This window comes from Podarcis cretensis (genome assembly GCF_951804945.1).
Source record: "Podarcis cretensis genome assembly, chromosome: 11".
Taxonomy (NCBI): Eukaryota; Metazoa; Chordata; class Lepidosauria; order Squamata; family Lacertidae; genus Podarcis; species Podarcis cretensis.
Window position 1 is genome coordinate 44,171,770 of NC_137180.1, and position 25,129 is coordinate 44,196,898.

At 41.0% G+C, this 25,129-nt stretch overlaps 1 protein-coding gene across 1 annotated transcript in view; it reads right to left on the reverse strand.

Annotated features, from left to right (window-relative positions):
- The window catches only part of ITGA2 (integrin subunit alpha 2), a 66,150-nt gene that overhangs the window by 24,535 nt on the left and 16,486 nt on the right, over window positions 1-25,129 (reverse strand). The window contains exons 2-11 of the mRNA XM_079994693.1: window positions 20,198-20,321; window positions 16,964-17,073; window positions 15,335-15,426; window positions 4,106-4,220; window positions 3,866-3,993; window positions 3,380-3,528; window positions 2,986-3,136; window positions 1,809-1,974; window positions 1,472-1,545; window positions 1,088-1,226 (exon numbers count right to left, since the gene is read on the reverse strand). Of these exons, the coding sequence (XP_079850819.1) occupies window positions 1,088-1,226; window positions 1,472-1,545; window positions 1,809-1,974; window positions 2,986-3,136; window positions 3,380-3,528; window positions 3,866-3,993; window positions 4,106-4,220; window positions 15,335-15,426; window positions 16,964-17,073; window positions 20,198-20,321 (1,248 nt within the window). The remainder of the gene's footprint in view (window positions 1-1,087; window positions 1,227-1,471; window positions 1,546-1,808; window positions 1,975-2,985; window positions 3,137-3,379; window positions 3,529-3,865; window positions 3,994-4,105; window positions 4,221-15,334; window positions 15,427-16,963; window positions 17,074-20,197; window positions 20,322-25,129) is intronic.

The following is a 25,129-nucleotide window of genomic DNA, read 5'->3' on the forward strand; positions in this document are numbered from 1 at the left end:
ATGTTCTCTGTCATGTGGAACACAGCTGCATTCAGAAAGACCCATGTCAAGACACACATGCACAGTGGCACTATTAACACACATGTGAAGACTCCATAGCCCTCAGGTGAGACACTGGGGGACCTCCGTTCTTGTCCTGAATGGACCAGGAAGTGGAGTGCCACTTTATTTCTAGTTTGACAAATACACAATTTACTACCCCATGATTTTATGGGTCTTTTTCTGTCCCAGATTCTGGGCTTTAGGAACATTAAGTACCCAATTTTGACAATATTTCCTACTCCCTGCAGCCCATTGCACCCACTGAAAAGCTGTTTCTGGCTGTTTGAAATCCTCTGGAACAGTACAGGACTTGGCTTGGGGAGGGGGCTGCAATCAGTAAGAGGGATTGGCAAGAATTGGGAGTCCTGCTTTTTGTGAGTGGAAGTGCTTTCTGCTAGCGCAAAGTTATCCACCAGACACAGCCCTTACTTAGCTGCCACATAATCCATTTTATAGCTTTTGCCTCAGCTATTTCTATTTTGATTATTTCTTGTCCAGAGTCTTGGTCTGAGAACTCTTTACAGTTTTAGCAAGCTTATGGATGCATATAGGGCTCAGTAACATCTCAAAAAAATAGCTCTGAAGTCCATAATGTTTTTCCCATTAGAATATTTAATCATAGAAATCAGGAGAAAGAATTCTCCATCACTTGCCAATATAATTCTGAAGTGACTGCCTTGTAAGATTTTGTACTTGTAAACCACATGAATATTCAAGGACCCCCATGAGTCTGCAGGCTCTCCCCTTCAAAAGGCATGTAGATAAGAGTCAAAACAAGTTCCTAACACCCATATTGGTTTTTAGAAAACTGTATTTTATTAACCAATAAATTAGATAAAAGACAAATTACTGTTCATTTAAAGAGAGCAAATGCTTGAAACTTCTGGCAACATTTCTCAAGTTCAAGTATCTAAAAGAAAAGAAAATGCTCTGGAATGATAAATCTTTAATTGGCTTTCCACAGTTCTAAATCAGGAATGTGATAAAGAGTACCCAAGAACATTTGAGAAATATTTCACTCTGCCCTTTGAACCACCACCCTCACCTAAATAGGAGGTATGATTTCTGTCTTGCAAAACTTTTTCAAATGCTTCCTTGGGAAATATAGCAGCTTGTTTTGCTGTCTCCTGCACCACCGTACCAGTCCACTCATAGGCCCCCACAGCACCCAGCATCAGAACTTCCTTAAGAGAAAGCAAAACAGGCAAACGGGAATTAAAATATACTCAGGTATTTTCAGTGAATGATTTTCAATGACACAAGAGGCAGTGACACATCCTCAACACAAGTAGTTTGCAAGTTTCTACTTATACATTTCTATCGTTTTGTGATTCTCTACCATTCTAATAGTTTCTTCTTCAAGTAAAAAAATGTAGTATTGTTGGCAATGTAAGTTAAATGCAGTGTTGGTTTACAAGCTGTTCATTACCTTTTGCTGCAAGTATGAAGCACTGAATCCCACTTGTGACATTTCCATCTGGAATAAATCACCTTGATCAGTACCTGGTGGATGGAAAAATGATGTTTACTCATATGTCTATCACCACAGTTACAAATAAATTTTGTGACAAACTGATTTCAGTAGGTGGGAAACCTGTGCCCCCCCCCCCGATGTTGTTGGATTCCAACCCTTGTCAAAACCAGCCAACATGGTAAAAAGTCAAGAGTGATGGGGGGTTTGTAATGCAGCAACATCTGGCAAGTAACAGGTTAGCTAGCCCTGGATAGGATTGATTAGTAGAAAGGGAAACGCTTTATTTTAGTACCTTCTATGCTGAAAATTCGCTCTCCCAACGTTCCTGCTTCTTCTAAAAGTGCCGCCTCAGATGACACATTAAAGAAATATTTTGATGTGGGAACACTGGCAATTCCTTTGATTTCTTTGATTAAATTTCTAGTATCCATGTCTTGTCTAATTAAGTATCCTAATACCTTGAAGGGGGTGGGGGAAGAATGATCATGTGAATTTTAATAAGAAGCATTCAGATACATCTGTATTACATATTTGTTACAGAACATTTTTGCCTCCATTTTGTCCCTTTACACAACCTCTACTGGGCATAGCAGATCAAGTGAAAAGGGCTGTCTACCCAGTCACCACATGCTAACCCAGTGGTGAGCATGTTGGGTGGAGGGTACATGCATTTGGAGGGCAAGTGACTTGCTAAAGGAAATCACACTTTTCTTACTGTTTTCTCCTGTTACTACTTCTGTCTCGGCACCGTGTATTTCTCTGCTAGGGTCATACAATTAGGTGGGTCACACAAGCAGATAACTGTGTGGAGATGAATACACAAAGCATCTCTTTTGACTGAAATGGATATAGAAGACCACACTGAAGACTTCTGTATGAAGAATGCAGCATCTATAGAGCTATGAACTTGACAAATGCATATTGGGGATGAAAATACATTTCAGTTTCAGTTTCTCCGTGCTTCCCATTTTCCCAAGCTTAAGTACAGTTCACTCCATTTCCGCACCAATTTGCAAAGTTTTGGTTTAAAAGTCTGCATGAAAATTCAAAAGCATTTTCATGCACATTTCTCCTAATATGTACATATATGGATGTACCATAACTCCCTCACGTTTACAAGCAAGTTCTTCTAATATAATGCAATTTTGTACAATAGTTTCACTGATATATGCATCTTTTTGCACATTTTGGGTTGGAGAACTGCATCCCAAAATTTGGAGAAGTTCAAAATCTGATGGATAGCTGTAGTCCATCTTGTTTATTGGTTTGGGAAGTGTGAACTAGGCAGGTTTGCATGAAAATGTAACTCAAACAATTCCCCGCCACCGCTCCCTATCCCTTATGTATATTCCTCACAGAGGAGCTACATTCTAGACTCATTGTCACAATTATTTTAGTCCCCTTGTAATCCATGCATTAAAGATAGCAAGGGCTAAAGTTACAGTCGCAATAATGAAAGCCTTACTTACTGCTATGCCAAACCTAGTGATGTTGTCCTCATTACATTTAGTTATCACTTCTTGCATATTCGAGCCATCATGTGATTCACCATCTGTCACAACAACCATGACTTTAGAGGCTGTTGGCCGCCCACCAGCTTCTTTTGAGAAAGCGTTACGTCTGTAATGAACAGCATGTGTGATTTACTATATACAAATACTGCTTTTTACACATGCTTTCAGCATCACTACAAAATCCTTAGCTGATATCAAGTGCATTAGCATTCAAAGTTGTATTCAAACATTGTTTTAATTTACCCTCACATACAGATATATTTTTTGTCAGTGATAGAGTTGTTCTGTTTTAAATTAAAAAGAGGATCTCTGTTTAGCTGAGCGTCAGCTGCTATTCGGTGTGCTTTACCTGGCATATTCAATTGCGCGGAATGTATTAGTTTGGACCCCTCCATTCTGAAAGGTTTCTGACATTGCTCGTACAACATCTCCTTTATCTTGGTAAGTACTCAGGTTGAACACTACTCTTGGGTCAACACCATACTGAATCAAGCCTACCTAAAATTTCAGATAAAATTAAGAGGAAAAAGTGTTATAGTACTAACTAAATAAACCAGTGCAATACATCTATAAGCTCCAGTTCCCATCAGCTCCAGCCAGCATTGCCAATGGCCAGGGAAGATGGAAGTTCTAAATTCAGCAGAATCTGGGGAGCGGGAGCGGGACACATGTCCCCCACGCCTAACATTAAAAAATGAAGCTTTACATTGCCAACTCATACATAATGGGCTGTATCCAATGGTGGCTTTGCAGTAACAGGAAAGACACCACCCCCCAATAAGGCATGGCGCTTCAGTTCTGCTGACCCTACCCCCTGTGCCCCAATTCTACGCACCTGAGTTTTTGTGGGACCTATATCTAAACCTTGAACAAACTTTTTCAAGAAATCCGATACAGCATGCCAGGGATGAATGCTGTTTGACTCATCACATACCACCACCACATCTATGGCAGAAGAACATTCTGCAAAAGAAGGGGATAGAAAAAGTCTGAGCCAGTTATTTTAGCAGCATAGTCTCTTGTCTCGTATTTAAAGCAAATGAAATTGCTTACTGAATCATACTTAAGTACTTACTTTGCACAGCAGGGGAGAAACTTCTCATGATCTGGAAACTTGGGCCGAACTCAGAGCAGATCCCTGTTGCATAGTACTGGCTCCCACACTGTTGTGCCCACAAAGGGCCACAAGTCTTTAAAAAGAAGAGGAAGAAGAATAAGCCTTTAGAAGTACCTATTACAACAAAGCATTTAATCTCCCTCTTACAATGTGGGACAGAAATATTGTGCTAGAAGGTGCATTGTGCAGTCTCTCTCTCAATACAAGGCTGGACCACCCATGCACAAGTGCTCCGCATGTTAGGTAAAGGTAAAGGACCACTGGGCGGTTAAGTCCAGTCAAAGGCGAATATGGGGTTGCGGCACCCATCTCGCTTTCAGACTGAGGGAGCCAGCATTTGGTCACAGACAGCTTTCTGGGTCATGTGGCCAGCATGACTAAACCGCTTCTGGAGCAATGGAACACCGTGACGGAAACCAGAGTGCACGGAAACACCATTTACCTTCCCGCTGCAGCGGTACCTATTTATCTACTTGCATTGGTGTGCTTTCGAACTGCTAGGTTGGCAGGAGCTGGGACAGAGAAACGGGAGCTCACCGTGTCATGGGGATCGAACCGCCAACCTTCTGATCAGGAAGCCCAAGAAGCACAATAGTTTAGACCACAGCACCACCTGCATCTCCACATGTACTCTTGACATGTATATTGGATAGTTTCTAATATTTGGCATACTCAGGAATCAAAAGTTTTGTGTCTCTTTTGTAAGAAATACATAGCTTTTGTGCATTCTGCAATTCGAAGCAACAAATGATTCAAATGTAAACAAAGTGCAATTTACTGAGGAATCTGCATCTGGTTTTGCAGTTCCTGTGAGGGCAAAATCAGAGCCCTAAGCCAGAGTGTAGGTTTGAATCAGTTAGTGGTTCCAGGTTCAGTTAAGCATTGGATGCCTGCTGTTTGTTTATTTAAAATATGTTTTATCACTTTTTTCAGGCTTCAGCATGCAAGAGCAGGGCAGTATGCAGGAGTCTCAATTACCAAGCATACGGTATACTTTTAAGTAGCTGCTGTGTAAAACCCTGTTAATAAGAATCTCAGTTAAAGGCAACACTGAAGAGGAAAGCCTAAATGCCTGTACAGATGTGCACAAGTCAATGGGAAGGGATTCCATAGCTCTGGGGCCACCACCAAGAAGGTCACACCAACAGCTTAGCCTAATGTAATGGTGGGCTTTTGAGAAGGGCCTCCTGAAACAGATATTAGCATATAGGCAGGATTGTATGGCTGACAGAGGCCTTTAAGCTAGTATTTTCTGCACCTTGTCAATGATCATCTAGTGGACCAATTTGCAGGATAAATGTCTCTGAACCATGCGTAGCTTGGTGCACTAGTCCTTGCCTCTATGGCATGACACTACACATTTCTCAGTTCAACACTATAAACATTGCATATTTCAAGACATTGATAAAGGAGATCCTTGCCACTTAGCATACTGGTTGTGTTCACAAATCACGATAGAGCTAAAATACTTTGGAAATCAATCCAAGCCTGTGTTGAAAACCAGGAAGATGAGGAACTTGAGATAATTTCAGCCTTTCGACTGGGTAGAAGGCAGGACAAAAAACCAAGGGATTGCTTAATTACATTGAGATCAAAAGAAGAAAGAGATAGAATACTGAATTTGCATTACCAAAAGGCACTGGTGATCCAAAATTGTCAGATACAGATTTTTAAGGACATTCCTAAATACATTTTAGAGGTGAGAACATATTACAAGAGTTTAGTAGACCTGCTGAAGAAAAATACCATACCATTCAGATGGGAATTTCCACAAGGATTGTCCTTTAACTTCAATGGAAGGAAGATTAAAATAAAAACAATTCAGGACAAAGAACTATTTCTAGAGAAGTATCTGGAGGATTTGCAGAAAGGAACCGTGGAGGAGAGGGAACCACCCGATATAGCAAATTTGTCATTTGGACTTTCACTACCACCATCGGAGGAAGAGCAGAAGCTTGGAGCAGTTGGAGGAACAGCTACCTAAATACAAAATGTCTCTGCAACTCCTTAGTTGGAACTGTAATGGTTTGAACCTTCCTCGGAAAAGAAGACAGGTTTTTCACATTTTGAAGAAAGAACAATTAGACATAATATGTTTGCAAGAAACCCATATTGCCAGGATACACAGGAAATTATTAATAAATAAGAGACTCGGTCAAGAATTCATCTCATCAGACAAAGTAAAGAAAAGAGGTGTGGTGATCTATGCAAAGGAAAAGTTGGCTCCAAAATTAATATTTAAAGATGAACAAGGAAGATACCTGGCAATTGAAATACAAATTCAAGGAGAAAAGATATTAATTGTGGGAGTTTATGCCCCAAATGAAGGGAAGGCCGAATTCTTTAGGAAGTTGCATGAGACATTAGTTGACTTTTTAGACTATAAAATCCTAATGATGGGAGACATGAATGGAGTTGTCTCAACAAACATGGATAAAGCACAGAGACAAGTGATTTCAAAAGAAGGGAGACTACCAAAGATCTTTTTCGAAATGACTGAAACTATGGACTTGATTGATATTTGGAGAATAAAGAATCCTCTAGAGAGAGAGGGAACCTTCTTCTCTGAAGCAAAAATGACATGGACAAGAATAGACCAAATTTGGATTTCTAGTAGTCTGGCGTCAAGAACAAAAAAAGTAGAAATCTGCCCAAAAACGTGCTCCGACCACAATGCGGTCAAGATGGAGATGAAACTAACAACAACTGGTTCCTTTAGATGGAGAATGAATGACACCCTATTTAAGGATGAAGAGATCCATAAGAAGGCCCTTAAAACATTAAAAGATTATTTTGAGATCAACAGGAAAACAGATGTGGAAAAAAGAATAATCTGGGACGCAAGCAAAGCCGTGATGCGAGGTTTCCTAATTCAACAAAATTCAATTAAGAGGAAGCAACAAAATGAAAAGAAGGAAAAATTTTTAGAAAAAATAAAAGAAGGAGAGAAGAAGTTGAGGTCCAAACCAAAGTCTCATGAGATTTTGAGAGAAATAAAGTTTCATCAGATGCAATACATGGAACTTATGAACCAACAAATAGAATGGAAGATAAAGCAAATGAGACAAAAAACTTTTGAATCAGCGGATAAATGTGGGAAACTTCTGTCATGGCAATTGAAAAAAAGGCAGAAAATGAACACGGTAACAAGTTTAGAAATGGATGGAAAGATTATCCACAAACCCAACGAGATCAACAATTGTTTTCAAAGCTTTTTTAAGAAATTGTACGCACAAGGGCCAACCAACGAGCAAGAAATAGAAGAATTCATTAGAAAATACGGTTTACCAAAAATCTCAGAACAAAGTAAAAGGATCTTAAACGAGGAAATAACAGAACAAGAAATAGAGGGTGCCATTCAAAATATGAAATTGGGAAAATCACCAGGACCAGATGGCCTGACGGCCAAATACTACAAAATGCTGAAAGAATGGCTGATACAACCATTGAAGGAAGTTTGCAATGAAATTTTAAAGGGGAAAAAGGCACCTGAATCGTGGAAAGAGGCTTTCATCTCACTTATACCGAAAACAGAGACTGAGAAGAACCAAGTTAAAAACTACCGCCCTATATCTTTACTCAATGTGGATTACAAAATTTTTGCAGACATTTTGGCAAAAAGATTGAAAAGAGTGTTGGCAGATGAGATTCATAAGGACCAAACAGGCTTTCTCCCAGGTAGACATATGTCAGACAATGTGAGGAACATTATAGACATTTTGGAGCTGCTGGACGTTGACATTAATAGGAAAGCAGTTTTGATTTTTGTGGACGCGGAGAAAGCCTTTGACAACATTTGTTGGACTTTTATGAAAAAGAATCTCCAAGGGATGGGGGTAGGACAAGGTTTTGAAAACGGTATAGGTGCAATATACTCTCAACAAAAGGCCAAATTAATTGTAAATAACGTGGTAACAGAAGAAATACCTATAGAAAAAGGTACACGACAGGGCTGCCCAATATCCCCTTTGCTTTTTATATCGGTCCTGGAGGTTTTGTTAAACATGATTAGAAAGGACCAGTTGGTTAAAGGAGTTCAGGTCGGAGTTAGACATTATAAATTAAGAGCATTTGCAGATGACCTAGTATTGACTTTGCAACAGCCAGACACTAGTACTAAAAGAGTATTAGAATTAATTGAAACATTTGGTCGAGTAGCAGGTTTTAAATTGAACAGACAAAAAACGAAAGTGTTGGAAAAAAATTTAACAATGGAAGAAAGACAGAGTTTTCAGAATGAAACAGGTTTGGAAATTACAAAAAGGGTAAAATACCTGGGGGTAAACTTAACATCCAAGAATGTGAATTTATTTAAGGATAATTATGAAAAATGTTGGTCAGAAGTTAAAAAGGATTTGGAAATATGGTCAAGGCTGAAACTTTCCTTGTTAGGCCGAATTGCTACCATTAAGATGAATGTATTGCCTAGAATGCTGTTTTTATTCCAGACGTTGCAGATTGTGGACAAGATGGACTGTTTCAAGAAGTGGCAGAAAGACATATCAAAATTTGTCTGGCAGGGCAAAAAGCCCAGAATTAAATTTAAGATTTTAACTGATGCAAAGGATAGAGGGGGGTTTGCCCTGCCGGACTTAAGACTTTATTATGAATCAGCAGCTTTCTGCTGGTTGAAACACTGGCTACTTCTTGAGAATACTGACATTTTGGATCTGGAAGGGTACGACAATAGTTTTGGTTGGCATGCATATTTATGGTATGACAAGGTAAAGGTGTATAAAAGTTTTAAAAACCATATTGTAAGGAAAGCATTGTATAACGTTTGGATTAGATACAAAGACTTGTTGGAAAGTAAAACCCCTAGGTGGGTGTCACCAATGGAAGCTAGGGAAGTAAAAAAGCTTAATATGGATTCTAAATGGCCAAAATATCATGAGATCATAGATTATGATGGGGAAAGGGTGAAACTTCAGAGTTATGAGAAACTAAAACCTAAGGTTCGAGATTGGTTGCATTACTATTAGATAAATGAGACGTTTAAACAGGACAGGAAAATAGGATTTCAGAAAGAGAAGTCAAAATTAGAAACAGAACTGTTGGAACCCAATACTAAGAATTTATCAAGAATGTATAACTTGCTGTTAAAATGGAATACACAGGATGAAACGGTGAAATCTGCTATGATTAAATGGGCACAAGATATAGGTCATGATATTATGTTTGCTGACTGGGAACAGTTATGGACCACCGGTATTAAATTTACTGCATGTAATGCTTTAAAAGAAAATATTATGAAAATGATCTACCGGTGGTACATGACCCCAGTCAAGCTAGCAAAAATTTATCATTTGCCTAATAATAAGTGTTGGAAATGTAATGAGACTGAAGGCACTTTCTACCACCTTTGGTGGACCTGCCCAAAGGTTAAAGCTTTCTGGGAAATGATCTATAATGAAATTAAGAAGGTCCTTAAGTGGACTTTTCCTAAGAAACCAGAGGCTTTCCTCTTGGGTATGGTGGGCCAAGTGGTGTTAAGGAAGGATAGGACTTTCTTTATGTATGCCACTACAGCAGCAAGAATTCTACTGGCAAAGTATTGGAAGACGCAAGAACTACCTACTCTGGAAGAATGGCAAACAAAGGTGATTGACTTTATGGGACTGGCTGAGATGACGGGCAGAATCCGGGACCAGGGGAAAGAGACAGTGGAAGAGGACTGGAAGAATTTCAAAATATATCTTAAAAATAACTGTAAAATTGAGGAATGTTAAGATGTCAGGGGGTAAGAAGTAAAGAATTGCAGCAGTAAACAAAAAAAAAAAACTTAAGAAATATTTACGAAAAGGAACTAAGACAATGGACTTAAGGGTTGCTAAAGAATTTTTAAACAAGGATGCAGGGATGGGGAGGTATGGGGAAGTCAAAGAAAAAAGGCTATGAACCGATGAGTATGAAGTTATATTGTGTTACACTGTTCTTTATTTTATTTGTGGAAAATTAATAAAAATTATTATAAAAAAAAAAAAAAAAAAGAAAACCATTTGGTTCCTTCTTATCACAGCAGTTCCCGGGAGAGTAATTTCATAATTTTTTTATCCCTGATGATCAGAAGCCTTATCCTTTCAAACCTAAAATACAGTATATTAGTGGCAAATAACACAGCCCTTGGGTCTTGCTCACACATGTTAGGAATCTAAAATAGCTACAATCTCTGTACTACATACCAAGTCTAATGCACTTGCAGAGCAGTAAAAAGCTATGCATCTCAAAGGAGATATTAGGTTAAGCTGTACTGTTGCCTCACAACTTCAGCACCCTGTTCAAGACCTGTGAAAGGTGATGCCCCATTTTAATGATTTCTAGTAGACTCTGCAAGTGGGTATTATGTTTGCTCTGCTTACCAGCACCAGCAGCCCTGACATTCCTTCAGCTGCTGGGCACGATTTTGTATCATACTCACAAGTCACAGAGTGAGGCCAGAAAGCATTGCCCTCATTCAAATTGGGTCCAGATAGTATTGGGATGAAGTCAAATCAGAGTGAGGCCAACAGTTCCTGCCCTAATTGTGGCATCTTGTAGGCAAAGGGGGAAAATGCCCATCAGCGGTGGAGACTAGGATTGTTGCCACCACCAGAACCCCAAGCAGGCAGCAGAAAAAAGCTAGCAAGGGCCCTTCCATTAAATCTTTCACGCCCACAAACCCCAAATCCATTTCATATCAGTAAAGGTCACCTGAAATTGTTTGTCTCAGCCATAGATAGTCCCCCCCCCCCCGGCATTTCTTTCACATTAACTGGAACTGGCCAGAAGATGGCATCATTCTAGTGAGCTTATACTAGTAAGTTCTCCATTACTTCCAATTCACTGCATTCTTTTATGAGGACCAGCAATAAAGAAGTCCAGCCCTAACCTTTCAGATCATGCCTTGCTTTGTAAAAGCCCAGGAACAGGTGCAGGTATAGCCACATTCCGCCCCCCCCCCCCGAATCAAATCTACAATCAGGGGTGTAATTAATTATTAGGCGAAAGTATTCTGCAAGTCTGACATTCTTCTATAGCAATCCTGCAGCCTTCCCTGACTTGGTGCCCTCAATATATTTTGGACCGCAGCTTCCATCATGCTGGCTAGGGCTGATAGAAGTTGTAGTTTAAAACAGATGATGGGCAACATGTCAGGGAAGGTTGCTCTGCTGGAGAATGGGTTACATTTACTCCTTTCTGTGCAGCAATACTTTCAGGAAAATGTCCTGCTTCTTTCCTTAGAAAGGAAGTTAATAGGAAGACACAAGACTTGCCCACACTGGAAGAGTGGCAGACGCAATTGATAGACTATATGGAATTGGCTGAAATGACTGGCAGAATCCGAGACTTGGGAGAAGAAACAATGGAAGAGGACTGGAAGAAGTTTAAAGATTATCTACAAAAATATTATAAGTTGCACGATTTAGAAAACACCAGCTCCAGCAAATAGGCTTTGTAAAATAGAAAATTAAGTTATAAGTAAGAAAAGGTCAAAATTTAAGGCAATATTTTGTTTAATTTTAAGGTATGAGTAAATGATAAAAATTACTTTAAATTTAGAAGTATAATATGTGGAAAGTATAAAATAAGGTATGAAATAAGGTAATAATTTGCTGATATTCTGATTATAAATAATGCAGGGTAAGGAGATGCGAGGAAGTCCAGTTAGTTATATAAGAAAAGCTTTATTGAATGGTTGGTTATATTTTTCACTTTCTTCTTTTTTATTATGTACTTTGAAAATTTAATAAAATATTTATTAAAAAAAGGAAGTTAATATATCTTTTTTCTTATTCACAGATCACTTAGGTTACAATCTTAAGCACACTTGCAAAGGAGTGAACCCCACTGTAGTCCAAGGAACTCACTTCTGAGTGTACAGTATAGAGTTAGCGGTAGAGAGATCCCATGGAGAGGTTCCACTGCCTTCCTGTCCAACTCTATCTTGTAATTGGACTTATAAAGCAAATGTGAATGCCTGTGGAAGTGGGCTTTGGTGCATCATGGTGGGCTGAGCATTGAAGGGCACTAGGACCATAATGGAAGGGAACAGATGGTGGAGGCAAAACGTGAGAAGAATCCTCAATAATCTGAGGGTATGTTGATTTACAGTGGTACCTCGGGTTACAAACTCAATTTGTTCCGGAGGTCCATTCTTAACCCGAAACCGTTCTTAACCCGAGGCGTGCTTTCACTAATGGGGCCTCCCGCTGCCGCCGTGCGATTTCCATTCTCATCCTGGGGTAAAGTTTGTAACCCAAGATACTACTTCCAGGTTAGCGAAGTTTGTAACCTGAGGTGTTTGTAACCCGAGGTACCACTGTATAGGACTGCATTGCAACAGTGTAATCCTGTGGTATTGTTCCTCGAAGTAAGTTCCACTGAGTTCCCGGGGGGGGGGTCACCCTCTTTTAAGCATATTTAGGACCGTGTCCTTAAGGTCTTTTGTTGTTTTAACACAGGGATGGGGCAGTTGTGTCCTTCCAGAACTTACTGGACCCCAACTCCTGTCCACCCCAGCTAGCATGCCCAATGGTCAGGGATTATGGGAGTTGTAGTCTAGCAACACCTGGAAGGCCGCAGGTTCCCCAGGCCTCTTTTAAAATATCTGGAGCACAATAAATAGCACAATAATGTTGTAGTTATTTATTGCATTGGCTGCGAGATGAAATAGAGGCAACCCTTCCATGAGGCATGGCGATGAAAGCTGCTTCAGATTCTGGACTGCAGTTCTATTGTATTTCAGTTGCAATGTTATAGATCAAATAACTTGTTTTTTAAAATAATGATACTTAAAAAGCAGAGGCAACAACAGTATGGAAAGGGTAGGCAGTATACTGTAATTACGTTTATAGCTGAAATCCTATACTTGCTTACGTGGCAGGAAGTCCCATTGGATTTAATGGGCCTTCCTTCTGAATAAATGGGTATTGGATTGCAATGTAAAGGTCTGCTGGTTCAGATATGTGCACAGCAATGGTGTGTTGGAGTGCCTTGCTTTCCGGATGATTTCTGCTGAATAGGCACATGGAGTTGGCACATAGCAGTGATAGGAATTTTGGAACACAGAGCCTTCATAGTATGCCTCCTGCAAAACTTTTATTTAAATGGCTATTTTTCATCCACGCCACAGATAAAATTACAGCCTTGTCTTGATTTCCTATATCATCAGCACATTAGCCCATTCCCATTGTGTATTCATGTTCAATATTTTAAGTATTTGTATTGCAATATGCATAAGTCTTTGGTACATCTGCTTTAAAAAAACAACAACAATTCCCACAAATGTTAGAGCAGCTTTAGACTGGTCTCTATAGCATAAGAAACATTGTGCATAATGCAAACAAGTCATAAGGGACTTGTTTTTGTTGCATCTGCAGCATGCAAGCTCAACATACTGAATATGCTTCTCAAGACTATGCAAATAACATGCACTAAAAGGTTTCTCGGAATATAATTTCAGACTTCATTATCAACAAGCACAGGGAATGCTTCTGAAAGTGATCACAACTTTGAATGTTTGTAAATTTTGTGCGTCAGCATTATATAGTGCAATATGCACAACAAAGAATGAATCCCATTTTAAAGTCTAGACTCTAGATGATGGAAAAAGAGGTTTCACTCAAATTCTTCCCTGCCAAAAATAACTCCAAGTATTTAGCTGCAATTATTTTCTCTTATCTAAGGGCAATTGGCTTTGCAAGGCTTGATCCCAGTCAGAAAACCACCAGAAACAATAAACTGAAATTCCAAGAAGAAATTGAATTGAATTGAGTCCAGTAGCTCATTGGTAGCCAATGCGTTTTCAGGACTGGTGGCAAATGGTCCCATCAGGTTGTCCCAGTTACCAGCCTAAACAGCTGCATTCTTCATGATTATATCTGCCATCCAAATAAGCAGACAGCATCTGTTGAAATCTTAATTCCATGAAAGCTTTTCTCGACTGTGGGTAGGAAATGTTAGATAAGTACCTTGCAATTTGATGATCCTTCTGAAAAGCAGCAAAGCACTAAGAGGAGCAATTATTATTTATCACTTCGTCCACTACAAGATATATGGAATTTTAGACTAGGTCATAGAATCATAGAATCATAGAGTTGGAAGAGACCACAAGGGCCATTGAGTCCAACCCCCTGCCAAGCAGGAAACACCATCAGAGCACTCCTGACATATGGTTGTCAAGCCTCTGCTTAAAGACCTCCAAAGAAGGAGACTCCACCACACTCCTTGGCAGCAAATTCCACTGTCGAACAGCTCTTACGGTCAGGAAGTTCTTCCTAATGTTTAGGTGGAATCTTCTTTCTTGTAGTTTGGAACCACTGCTCCGCGTCCGCTTCTCTGGAGCAGCAGAATTTCTTTATTTATTGCTTTACACTCCAAGGATCTCAAGGCAACTTACATGAATGCAATGAAACATACAAAAGTATGTAAAATAAAATACCAGCTGCTTGCAATGCTACAATATGAAAACAATGAGCTAATGAAACAACACCTACAGAAGCAGGAAAACAACAACAATCAAATTCCAGTCTTTGTCTGGAACTGACTAGAAGACAATAAAAAACATTAAATTAGAGGGAAATGTTATTTATTATTTATTTATTTTATTTATTGAATTTCTATACCGTCCTTCCTCCAAAGGAAACAATATAAAAACACAGAAATGCACAACATAGTAGCATACAAAAACAATACCCTCCCCTACAGTTTAAAAGGCCATAATTAGGCAAAGGCCTGGGAGAAGAGGAATGTTTTTGCCTGGTGCCTGAAGGTATGTAGTGAGGGCGCCAGGCGAGCCTCCCTGGGGAGAGCATTTCAAAAGTTGGGGGCCACCGAAGAAAAGGCCCGTTCTCATGTTGCCACCCTCTGGGCCTCACACGGAGGAGGCACACAAAGAAGGGCTTCAGATGATGATTGTAGGCTCTGGGTCAGTTTACAAGCGGAGAGGCAGTCCTGAGCCATTTAAGGCTTTATAGATAAAAACCAGCACTTTGAACTGAGCCCAGAAACTAATTAAAGCCAGAGTAGTCGGACCAGGATTGACGTTTTATGTACGTATAAGCAAACCCATTTATCACTGCAATTTATATCTTAACTCATTTGGATGAACTGCACTGAAGAAGGGACCCAAGAAAAGCTAAAAAAGGTTATAGTTTCACCACTGACTGCCAAACAGGCTATATTTTATATTGCATCTGCAGCACTTACCAAAAATCCTCCGCTTATTGAGTTTCTTACTAGGGTTAATCCTAGATTCATATACTTCTTTATCTCAGTAGCATTTGGAACACTTGCAAAAGCTAAAAAGACACAATACAACAATACACACAATCAAGAAAAATTCAAACTACCATTTTCAATGTAAGCAGCCAGAACCCTGTATATCTCTTACCTATGTCCCATATAATCCCCTACAACAATACATGTGTGCTCTCTTAATAAGCATCATCTGTGAACTACTAGAAAAAGAAGAAGAAGAAGAAGAAGAAGAGTTTGGATTTGATATCCCGCTTTATCACTACCCGAAGGAGTCTCAAAGCGGCTAACAATCTCCTTTCCGTTCCTCCCCCACAAGAAACACTCTGTGAGGTGAGTGGGGCCGAGAGACTTCAAAGAGGTGTGACTAGCCCAAGGTCACACAGCAACTGCATGTGGAGGAGCAGGGAATCAAATCCGGTGCACCAGATTACGAGTCTAACGCTCTTAACCACTACACCACACTGGCTCTCAAAAATTGGTTGTGGCAAGTATCCTCCATTCATGAAGTTGCTTCCCCCCAGAAACTCAGCACAGGGAGCAACTTAGGACCTTACTGTTCTGACTATCATTTGATACATAAATCATGTAAAAAGCTTTATTTTTAGTAACAGAATGTTACATATTTTATTTATTTAGTACAGTCATTAGATCCCACAATTCTTCCATCATAGGACTCAAGATAGCAAACATGATGTTCCCAGGGAATCTCCCAACCAGACTCAATCCTGATTAGCTGCATCATGTGCCCTCAAACCATGCCCTGGTTTGCATTAAACACACTGAGCTACTGAGCACAACACAAGCTCAAATAAATGTTCCTCACTTCTTTTCTAGGGACTCTAATTCTATCACACAGTCCATGTGCATTTCTTCCCAACTTGTGGCAAATTGTCATAGATTTCTGCCATGTGCAGAAATTCGAGTTGGCAAACCCCCCCCCCCGGCAGTTGTGATGATGTGCTCAAAGTTTATTCCTGCACTCAGCAGCCAAAATATATGACCATACATACTATGTACAGATCTTTCACAAAACAAAATGTAGGTTTTCAGTCTCTAAATAGAACTGAGCCTACATATACAGTTGTGCCTCGCAAGATGAAAATAATCCGTTCCACGAGTCTCTTCGCCTAGTGGTTTTTTCATCTTGCGAAGCATCCCACTTAGCGGCTTAGCGCTATTAGCGGCTTAGCGGCTATTAGCGGCTTAGAAAAAGGGGGGGAGGGAAAAAAACTCGCAAGACTCGCAAGACGTTTTCGTCTTGCAGAGCAAGCCCATAGGGAAATTCGTCTTGCGAAGCGCCTCGAAAAACGGAAAACCCTTTCGTCTAGTGGGTTTTTCGTCTTGCGAGGCATTCGTCTTGCGGGGCACCACTATACGTAGAGATGACAGCAGAGCCATCCCTGTTTAGCAATTATGGGTGGTGCATTGTGTTTTTATATGCTATAACCAAATTTGGGTGGATAAGAAATAAGAAGAAGTACAATAATCAAGATGATGATGACGTATGCTGAGGTCCATGGGAAGAAAAGCAGGATATACAATTTATTCTTTGATTTATTTGCTGAATTTAGAACTTACTCTGCAAGTTCATCTTTGAACATTGGGTTCCCGGTTGATTAACATCGCACTTATACACATCGCCCATTCTGTTTCCTGGATATCCACTCCAGGGTGAACCAACAAGCAACCTGGAAAACAGACATATCTTTACAAACTGTATGGTCATTTCAGTTGAAAGACTCCACTCTAAAAACAGTAATTGAAAGTAGGAGCTCAAGGTTACTACAATAATTATCTTTATAATTATTTCTTTGGTCTCTGTAAAACAAGGGTAGTCAACATGCTGCACGCCAGATGCTGTGGGCCACAATTCCCAACAGCACAGCCAATGGTCAGGAATCATGGGAACTGTAGTCCATAACATCTGTCATGCAACATACTGAGTATTCATCATAAGGCAGAAATGTATTTATAATTTTGCGTTCCTTCTGGCCAATTCATTTTTTACATGGTAACATCTAGCCAATTTTACTACCTCATTTTCACGTGTGTGAGTGACTTGCGTCAACTAGACAGTAGGCATTCTTGTTGGCATCCATCCACCTCAAGAGACAATGGAGTGCGCCTCCATGGGTGAAGTCAAACCACTGTGTTAACAGCACCAGAGTGATCTCTCTGGGGCAGAAGCCTGGGCAGTGTTTATGGCGGTCCTGGGCTCCCTAGATGACAAGACCTGACTCTCAGCCTCGCTGATGTGGTCCAAAGGAAAGTAGAGCAATACATTTGGCACCAGTTGGGCTGCAAGAGTTGCAGGAAGGAGTGTACAAGGCACCATTCAACTGTCTTAGGGACTCTACTCCCAATTTGTGTAGCTTACTCCTTAGCTTTTTCTTCTGAAGATATCCACCAAGGCTGTGGAGGTTTAGGATCGGAGTTTTCCTTCTCCTAGGTGTGCTACCTTTCCAGGTTGATGAGCCCCATCTGCCCCTTACTTCCCTCTACAGCACATGCAGAAACTGCCTTCTTGATCATTGGACCCACTAATGATCTCGTCCACTCAATGCACTAGAGCCTGTCTTCACATGCAGGGAGAGTCCCTAAGTCACCAAGGGTTTGAGACCCTTGTGAGTAGGCATTAGTGACAATATAATTGCACACCTTCCTCTCTGCAAAGAAGGGTAAAATCTTTGCTATGTCAGTAGTAAGTAAAGGTTACTTACTTTTCCAGTCGTGGAAACTTGGAAAATCTGTCACTGTGACTATTTCCAAGTTAACACCCAGAAAACTCCCCCCCACCCACTACCACCAAAAAAGTTCTCTCCCTACACCACATGGTCACTCAGAAGAGTGAGCTTTGAAAGGGTATTTTTATATAGCAGTACACCAAATCATAACCCTGTTGATTAAAATGATTTCCAGTTTGTGAAGCTTTTTAAAATCCAGAACAGAAGAACATAAAATAGCTTGAAAGTCAACTTGATTTTTAAAAACAACATGACAATTTTAAAAAGCAGAGAGAGAGAGAGATCTCAAAAGAATATGGAAACATCTATCTTAGTTTCCATATCTATACAGATAATTAAGTGCAGTTAATCTCAGACGCGGTGAGATTATAGGGATGCGGGTGGCGCTGTGGGTTAAACCACAGAGCCTAGGACTTGCTGATCAGAGGGTCGGCGGTTCGAAACCCCGCGACGGGGTGAGCTCCCGTTACTCAGTCCCTGCTCCTGCCAACATAGCAGTTCGAAAGCATGTCAAAGTGGAAGTAGATAAATAGGTCCCACTCTGGTGGGAAAGTAAATGGCGTTTCCGTGCACTGCTCTGGTTCGGCAGAAGCGGCTTACTCATGCTGGCCACATGACCCGGAAGCTGTACGCCGGCTCCCTCGGCCAATAAAGTGAGATGAGCGCCGCAACCCCAGATTTGGTCATGACTGGACCTAATGGTCAGGGGTCCCTTTGGGGAACCTATGGCCTTCAGATGTTGTTGGCTTCTCAATGCCCATCACTGACAGACAGCATAGCCAATGGTCTGAGACGTTGGGGGCTGCATTTCAGCAATACCTGGAGGGTCACTGGTTCCCCATTCTCATATAATTTGGCTTGCTTGCTGTTTACGTTATACTCTGATTCTGCTATTCTATGAACTTCCTGTCCTACCTTACACAATGCTATGACTAAATGTACAATAATACTGTGGAGTACTATTAGTCACCTTTCTAAGCATCATTCCACTAAATATTCTTTTAATGGGTCTGGATTTTAGGAAGTCAACAACTAAACAGACGCAACTGCAAACATACAGCAGACTGTGGGAGGGAGAAGATGAAAGTACAATGAGTTACTTGTAGGAGCCAAATTATGACATAGCTCCGAATCAGAAAAGGGTGCAGCACAAAGTCAATTTTGAATCCTTTGCAATCTGCAGATGTTGGCACTCCTTTCTCTTTTCCTTGCATTGTTTAAAAGAAAGTTGACAAAGAAATTAATCAACAAGCCAAGGTGATGCAATTTAGAAGCACCAGTTAAATTTCTATTGCCAGAGTGGCCCAATCAGGAAACACTCACTGAACAAGCAAAAAACCAACACCTAAAAAGTTTAGCATATACTTTTAAATTCAACAGTTCTAGTTCTGAAAAACCCTGTTTCCAATATGTTGTTCTTATGTGGTAAAATATTAGCACGAAAAGGTCAGATTAGCATTACTAGGGGTTGTATCCAATGGTAGTTTGCCTTAGCACAAGGGTGGGAAACATTATTTTACAATCCAAGGGACTGTCCCTCATGGACAATGCTTCAGGGCCTGCAAGCCAGTCCTGGCATGGCCAGAGGCAAAATTAGATGGAGCATTACATGCCTTTGTCCAGTATGTCTTATTTCCACCATACAGAAGTAGAATTTCCACACACACCTATGTCCACACGCTTCCCTCTATTCAGGCAAGCAAGAGGCATCAGCATAGTTCAAGGACACATTCCAGGAAGGCAAGATGAGCTAGCAAGATGAGCTAGCCTGGGAAGAGCCTTCAGAGAAAGAAGCCATACTTAACCCCTGGGCCTGAGCTCAACTGCTCACTGGGGCAGCTATCTTTGAGGTATCCTGAAAGATTACATCATCCCCTACATAACCAACCGATTTGCAGAAGTTCCCAAGTTTGATCCCCAGACAACCACCAGAAATTGTCAGTGTAGACAATAGTGAACTAGATGGGCTGCTGGGTCTGATTCGGTATAAGGCACCTTCCTGTGTTTCTAATATAGTTGCCCTCTGCTTTTCTCCCTGCACTATGAATGAAGAACAGGAAATGCTTACCATTTGCCTTCTGGATTTAAAAGCTGTTGGACTGTATATCCGAATTGTTCACTCGAGGGGCCAGAAAATACTCTTGCTCCTTGGAGCCCAACGTTGTATGCTTCACAGCGGTTTTCAAAGAATCCTATTGAGAGGAAGAGTAATTTATATGACCATAATAGAACAATTAAGAAAATAAGCCAACATACTCCTGGTTCTTCATGCCAGTTCTGCTCAGCATGTGGGTATACAGGGCTTTTTTCCCCCACCGGAACTCAGTTCTGGCACCACTCAGGTGAGTGCCATTACAAGAGAGCAAGGCCTCAGTCATGGTGAGTTCCGGCACCTCTTTTTCCTAGAAAAACAGAACTGCGGGTATATATCTCATTTCCACAACTGCACTGGGAAAGGCACCAGCAAGAACACAGGAAGAGCCTCGTTGGATCAGACCAAAGGCTTATCTAGTCCAACATTCTGTTCCTATCAGACGGCCAACCAGATGCCCGTGGGGAACCCACAAACAGGGCATGGCACATTAGTGTATTCCCACAAATGGTATTGGGGCTGAATAAAGCAGCTGGAGCAATTTTTTTTATTGTTCTGAAAAATAAAAACCCTAGCCCTGAAAATAATAATAATAAATTTTATTTATACCCCACCCTCCCCAGCCAAGATCAGGCTCAGGGCGGCTAACACCAGGTATAAAAACAATTGATTGAAATACAACTTAAAAAAACAAGATTAAAATACAACATTAAAATGCAGCCTCATTTCAGTAGAAACTCAAATCAAAAACTTTTTTGGGGATGAAAACGTCAAGTCTTCACCAAGGCTAACTATCCAGACTGGTCCTACGCGGGCCAGAAAAAAGCCAGGGAAGTCCCCAAGTAGGAGTTCTATCACAGAAGGAGAAAGGAAAAAGGATAGAGGGGAAGGGGATCAAGTTGATTCCAAGCCAAAGGCCAGGCGGAACACCTCTGTCTTACAGGCCCTGCGGAAAGAAATCAGATCCTGCAGGGCCCTGATATCCTGAGACAGAGCGTTCCACCAGGCTGGAGCCAGTGTTGAAAAGGCCCTGGCTCTGGTTGAGGCTAATCTGACTTGCATAGGGCCCGGGACCTCTAGGGTGTTGCTATTTATGGACCTTAAGGTCCTCCATGGGGCATACAAGGAGAGGCGGTCCCATAGGTCCCATAAAATGAAGCTTATGGAAAGTGTATGAGTGGAGCAGGGACACAGGGAGCTGTGATGCACTGGATTAGGATAGCCTGTCTGGTGGTAGTTCTTCAGGGGACTCATGCCAGTGTACTGGAAGCAGCAGAGATCACCAATGTCGAAGGAATGGAAAAACAGTATGATTTGTTTCACCCATATGAATCATTCTGGCCTACCTAGGCTATAAACATAAGTCACTCTCATTATTTCAGTTTGATATACTTCTGAATAAATAGCTTCTGCACTCCTGAAAACAACCTCTGTAAGTGGGTGGGCATGGTCAAAGACACTGGCTTCAATTCCTCATGTGAAAAAAAGGAAGTGACAGCACTCTGCCTCAAGGGATGGTTTTGCATACATAGGATCTTAAAATGTTAGAGCTGATCCCTGCTCAATGCTGAATCTGTAAGTGAAGGATGGGTGTATAGCATCCTTGAAATACAATTGTCCAGCCACTGCTTAAGTATCTCCAACAAAGATGAGCTTGCCTCCCAAGGCAGTCAAACTGCTCTTCCTGTTAGGAAGTCTGTCCTAATGTTAATCTGAAAGTGGCTTCCTTTCCATTTCCTCCCACTGGTTCTAGTCCTGACCTCTGGAGAAACATAGAAGAAGTCTGTTCCGCCTTCTGTGTGCCCTCCAGATATATGAAGACATTACAGTAATTTCCTCTTCTCATGTGATCAAGCTGAATAGAGTTAACTCCATCCCCCTTGCATGGTCCTGCCTCCACTACCCATTTTACACTAGCATAAAGTCATCCAATCACAGATCAGTTGGCTGAGTCCCTGCTCTCCAGGGACAAGGGTGTTGCATCTGTGTAGCTCCAGCTGAGCCAAGATGTTGGGCTTATGCTGGCATAGCTCAGCTGCACTGGGAATTGGCTGTCTTAAGATTGACCAGATCCTAACTTCCTTATCCCAATAGATCTTGGGTTTGTATTGTCCTGTCAATACAGCAGTTTCAACTGTTCCTCAGACCCTATGGGGACTAGAATGCACCACTCAGCATCCTAGTTGCCTCCTCTGGGCAAGCTCCAGTTTGTCAATGTCCTTCTTAAAATGTGGTGCCCAGAACTAGCAATATGTAAAAGGTATTAAGAAGGTATTACATAAATGAGAAACAGCAAGTAACAAAGCAAGATAAGAGGTGTCTTCAACAGTATGCAGAATTAGGACTCAGTTAAAAGTAAAGGTAAAGGGACCCCTGACCATTAGGTCCAGTTGTGACTGACTCTGGGGTTTCGGCACTCACCTCACTTTATTGGCCGAGGGAGCCTGCATACAGCTTCCAGGTCATGTGGCCAGCATGACTAAGCCGCTTCTGGCGAACCAGAGCAGCGCACGGAAACGCCGTTTACCTTCCCGCCAGAGCGGTACCTATTTATCTACTTGCACTTTGACGTGCTTTCAAACTGCTAGGTTGGCAGGAGCAGGGACCGAGCAACAGGAGCTCACCCTGTCACAGGGATTCGAACCGCCAACCTTCTGATCAGCAAGTTCTAGGCTCTGTGGTTTAACCCACAATGCCAATATACAAATGTGACACTAAATGGCAACAATCAGCTATCCCAAATTCAACATATTTTTCAAAATGTTTTTTTTAAAGCATTTTCAGAGTGTTCTTTTAATATGTGTGTAGATTCCACCTTAGTTATAACAGCAGAATGCACTTTGCACACAGTATGCTTTTTAAGGATCAGAATGTAAACACTCCAGGCTAACAATAAATGCTACACCCTCCAGGCTATCATTTTCTCTGCTAAACGAAGTCTCTGAGACTATTTAACAGGGTTATAGTCCACTAGCTTTTACTCAGAGTAGTCCCACTGAAATCAATGGGTCTAAAGTTGGACATGGCCTGCAATCTTAATGAATCTACTTTGAGTAACAGTCAGTTGAGTTCAGCCCATAATTATGAGGCTGTAGTCATCTAAGTCCTACTCAAAGTAGACCCATTGAAATTATGGAACCTCTTAGCCAATTTCATTAACTTCAGTGGGCCTACTTTGAGTGGGACTAGCATTGAATACCATCTATTCTATGGAACTCCTGATATAGGGTGGGATTCACCAAACAAAGCCGCAGGGGCTTGTGCTCATGCAATGGGTCTTTCTCCCAGAATTCACTCGAGGGGAGGGGATCAGGAGAACTCCCAGAACAGCTTGTAGGGGGAAGGGGAAAGGGAAGAAAGGCAATTCCTTCCAGCAACCTGGCAATGCTTGTGCAGACAGACCTTTCTTCACAGAGTGACGTTGAACCCAGCCCACGGGCAGCAAATTCAACAAAGCTGGAGCATGTAAACTTTTATTGCCCACAGGAAGTAATACAGTAATAACACTAAGCATATCTATATATGGGCTCGTACAAAATTGCTACGGAGTGAAATAATTTGTCATCTAAAGATAAACCACCAAAAAAAAACCCCACAACCCCACTTCCTGTCTCATTAACTGCTGGACTGGAATTGTGTAGGAGGACAGCAGGAGACATAATAATGCAGTCATTTTCCAAACACTCCTCCTTGAAATAGTCACAACCACTTACAAATCTTTTACTGACGTTTCAGATACAAGGGGTTGGTCAATGAGCAGCTCTTGGAAAATAACCACTGGGCTCCTGTGGGGAATTGTACAGCTCACACTGAAAGCCCTGAAGGCCAGGCACTGTTTTCCTTTCTCAATATAACACAAGGGCAGCTGATCAGAGAAGAATTGTTTGTTTCTTTTAAGAGTGGTGACCCTTATTAAGATGCGTAGTATATGCACATGGCACCCACAGTTTATATGTTGATTGGTTCAAGCTGCGCCCAGTGGCCAAGGAAGACCTCATGAAAATAAAATGAAAACAGGGAGATCTGATGAAGCAACTAGTGTTTCCAAGAACGAAACACTCAGATTTGTTGTGGGAACTGGGGACTTTTTAAAATGAGGACACAAACTGCTTAGATATAAGAGCTTCCTGGACAACACAATGGTGTTTGGCATTCCTAGGCAAGTCAAGGCTATGCTGTGTTGACAGTTGGGACTGAAGATGTAAACTCTTTTTTACAGTCTTGGGTTGGTAGTACTCTGTGAAGCTCCAATGTTTGCCTGCTATCATCAACAAATGGTATACTTTCAGCTGATTTTTAAGATGTATTCTTGTTTGTAAGTGAGGTTTGGGGGCTACAGCTTAGCATATTTTTATAAAATTATAGACCAGTTTCCCATCAGAACACAGTTAAAAATATATTCATGTCCTTTATATTTATCAACTAGTAATGGCTTCCCCCCCCTTTCAAGCCCACTATGTTTCAAGCATTCAATGAGCATGGACCCTTGCTTAGCAAACGCTGAATTTGAAAGCTGAATTTATAGCTATCTTTAGTTACAACCAGCTAAGGTCAAGTTCATACACGCATCTGACTACAACAGCTATGTCTTTTATGTGCGAAGCATCCATTAGAGATCACAGAAAGAACGTTCATATCACCCATCACTTTAAACACTTAAAAAGTTCACACATCTAACAGTCACCATCTCAGTTATCTATTTGGTGCCTATTTAGGGCCTTCTATTTGCAATAAGCCTTTAGAATGAAGATTTTAATGCTAGTCTGTATCTGTACGAGACCTGAAATTGTTTTTACTGTGATTGTTATTATAGTTAAATTGCTTTGGGATGTTTTATTGGAAGCAATTCATAAATGAAACTAAGCAAGTAAACAGCTTTCCTGAGCCACCTGCCACCTTGTTAATGAC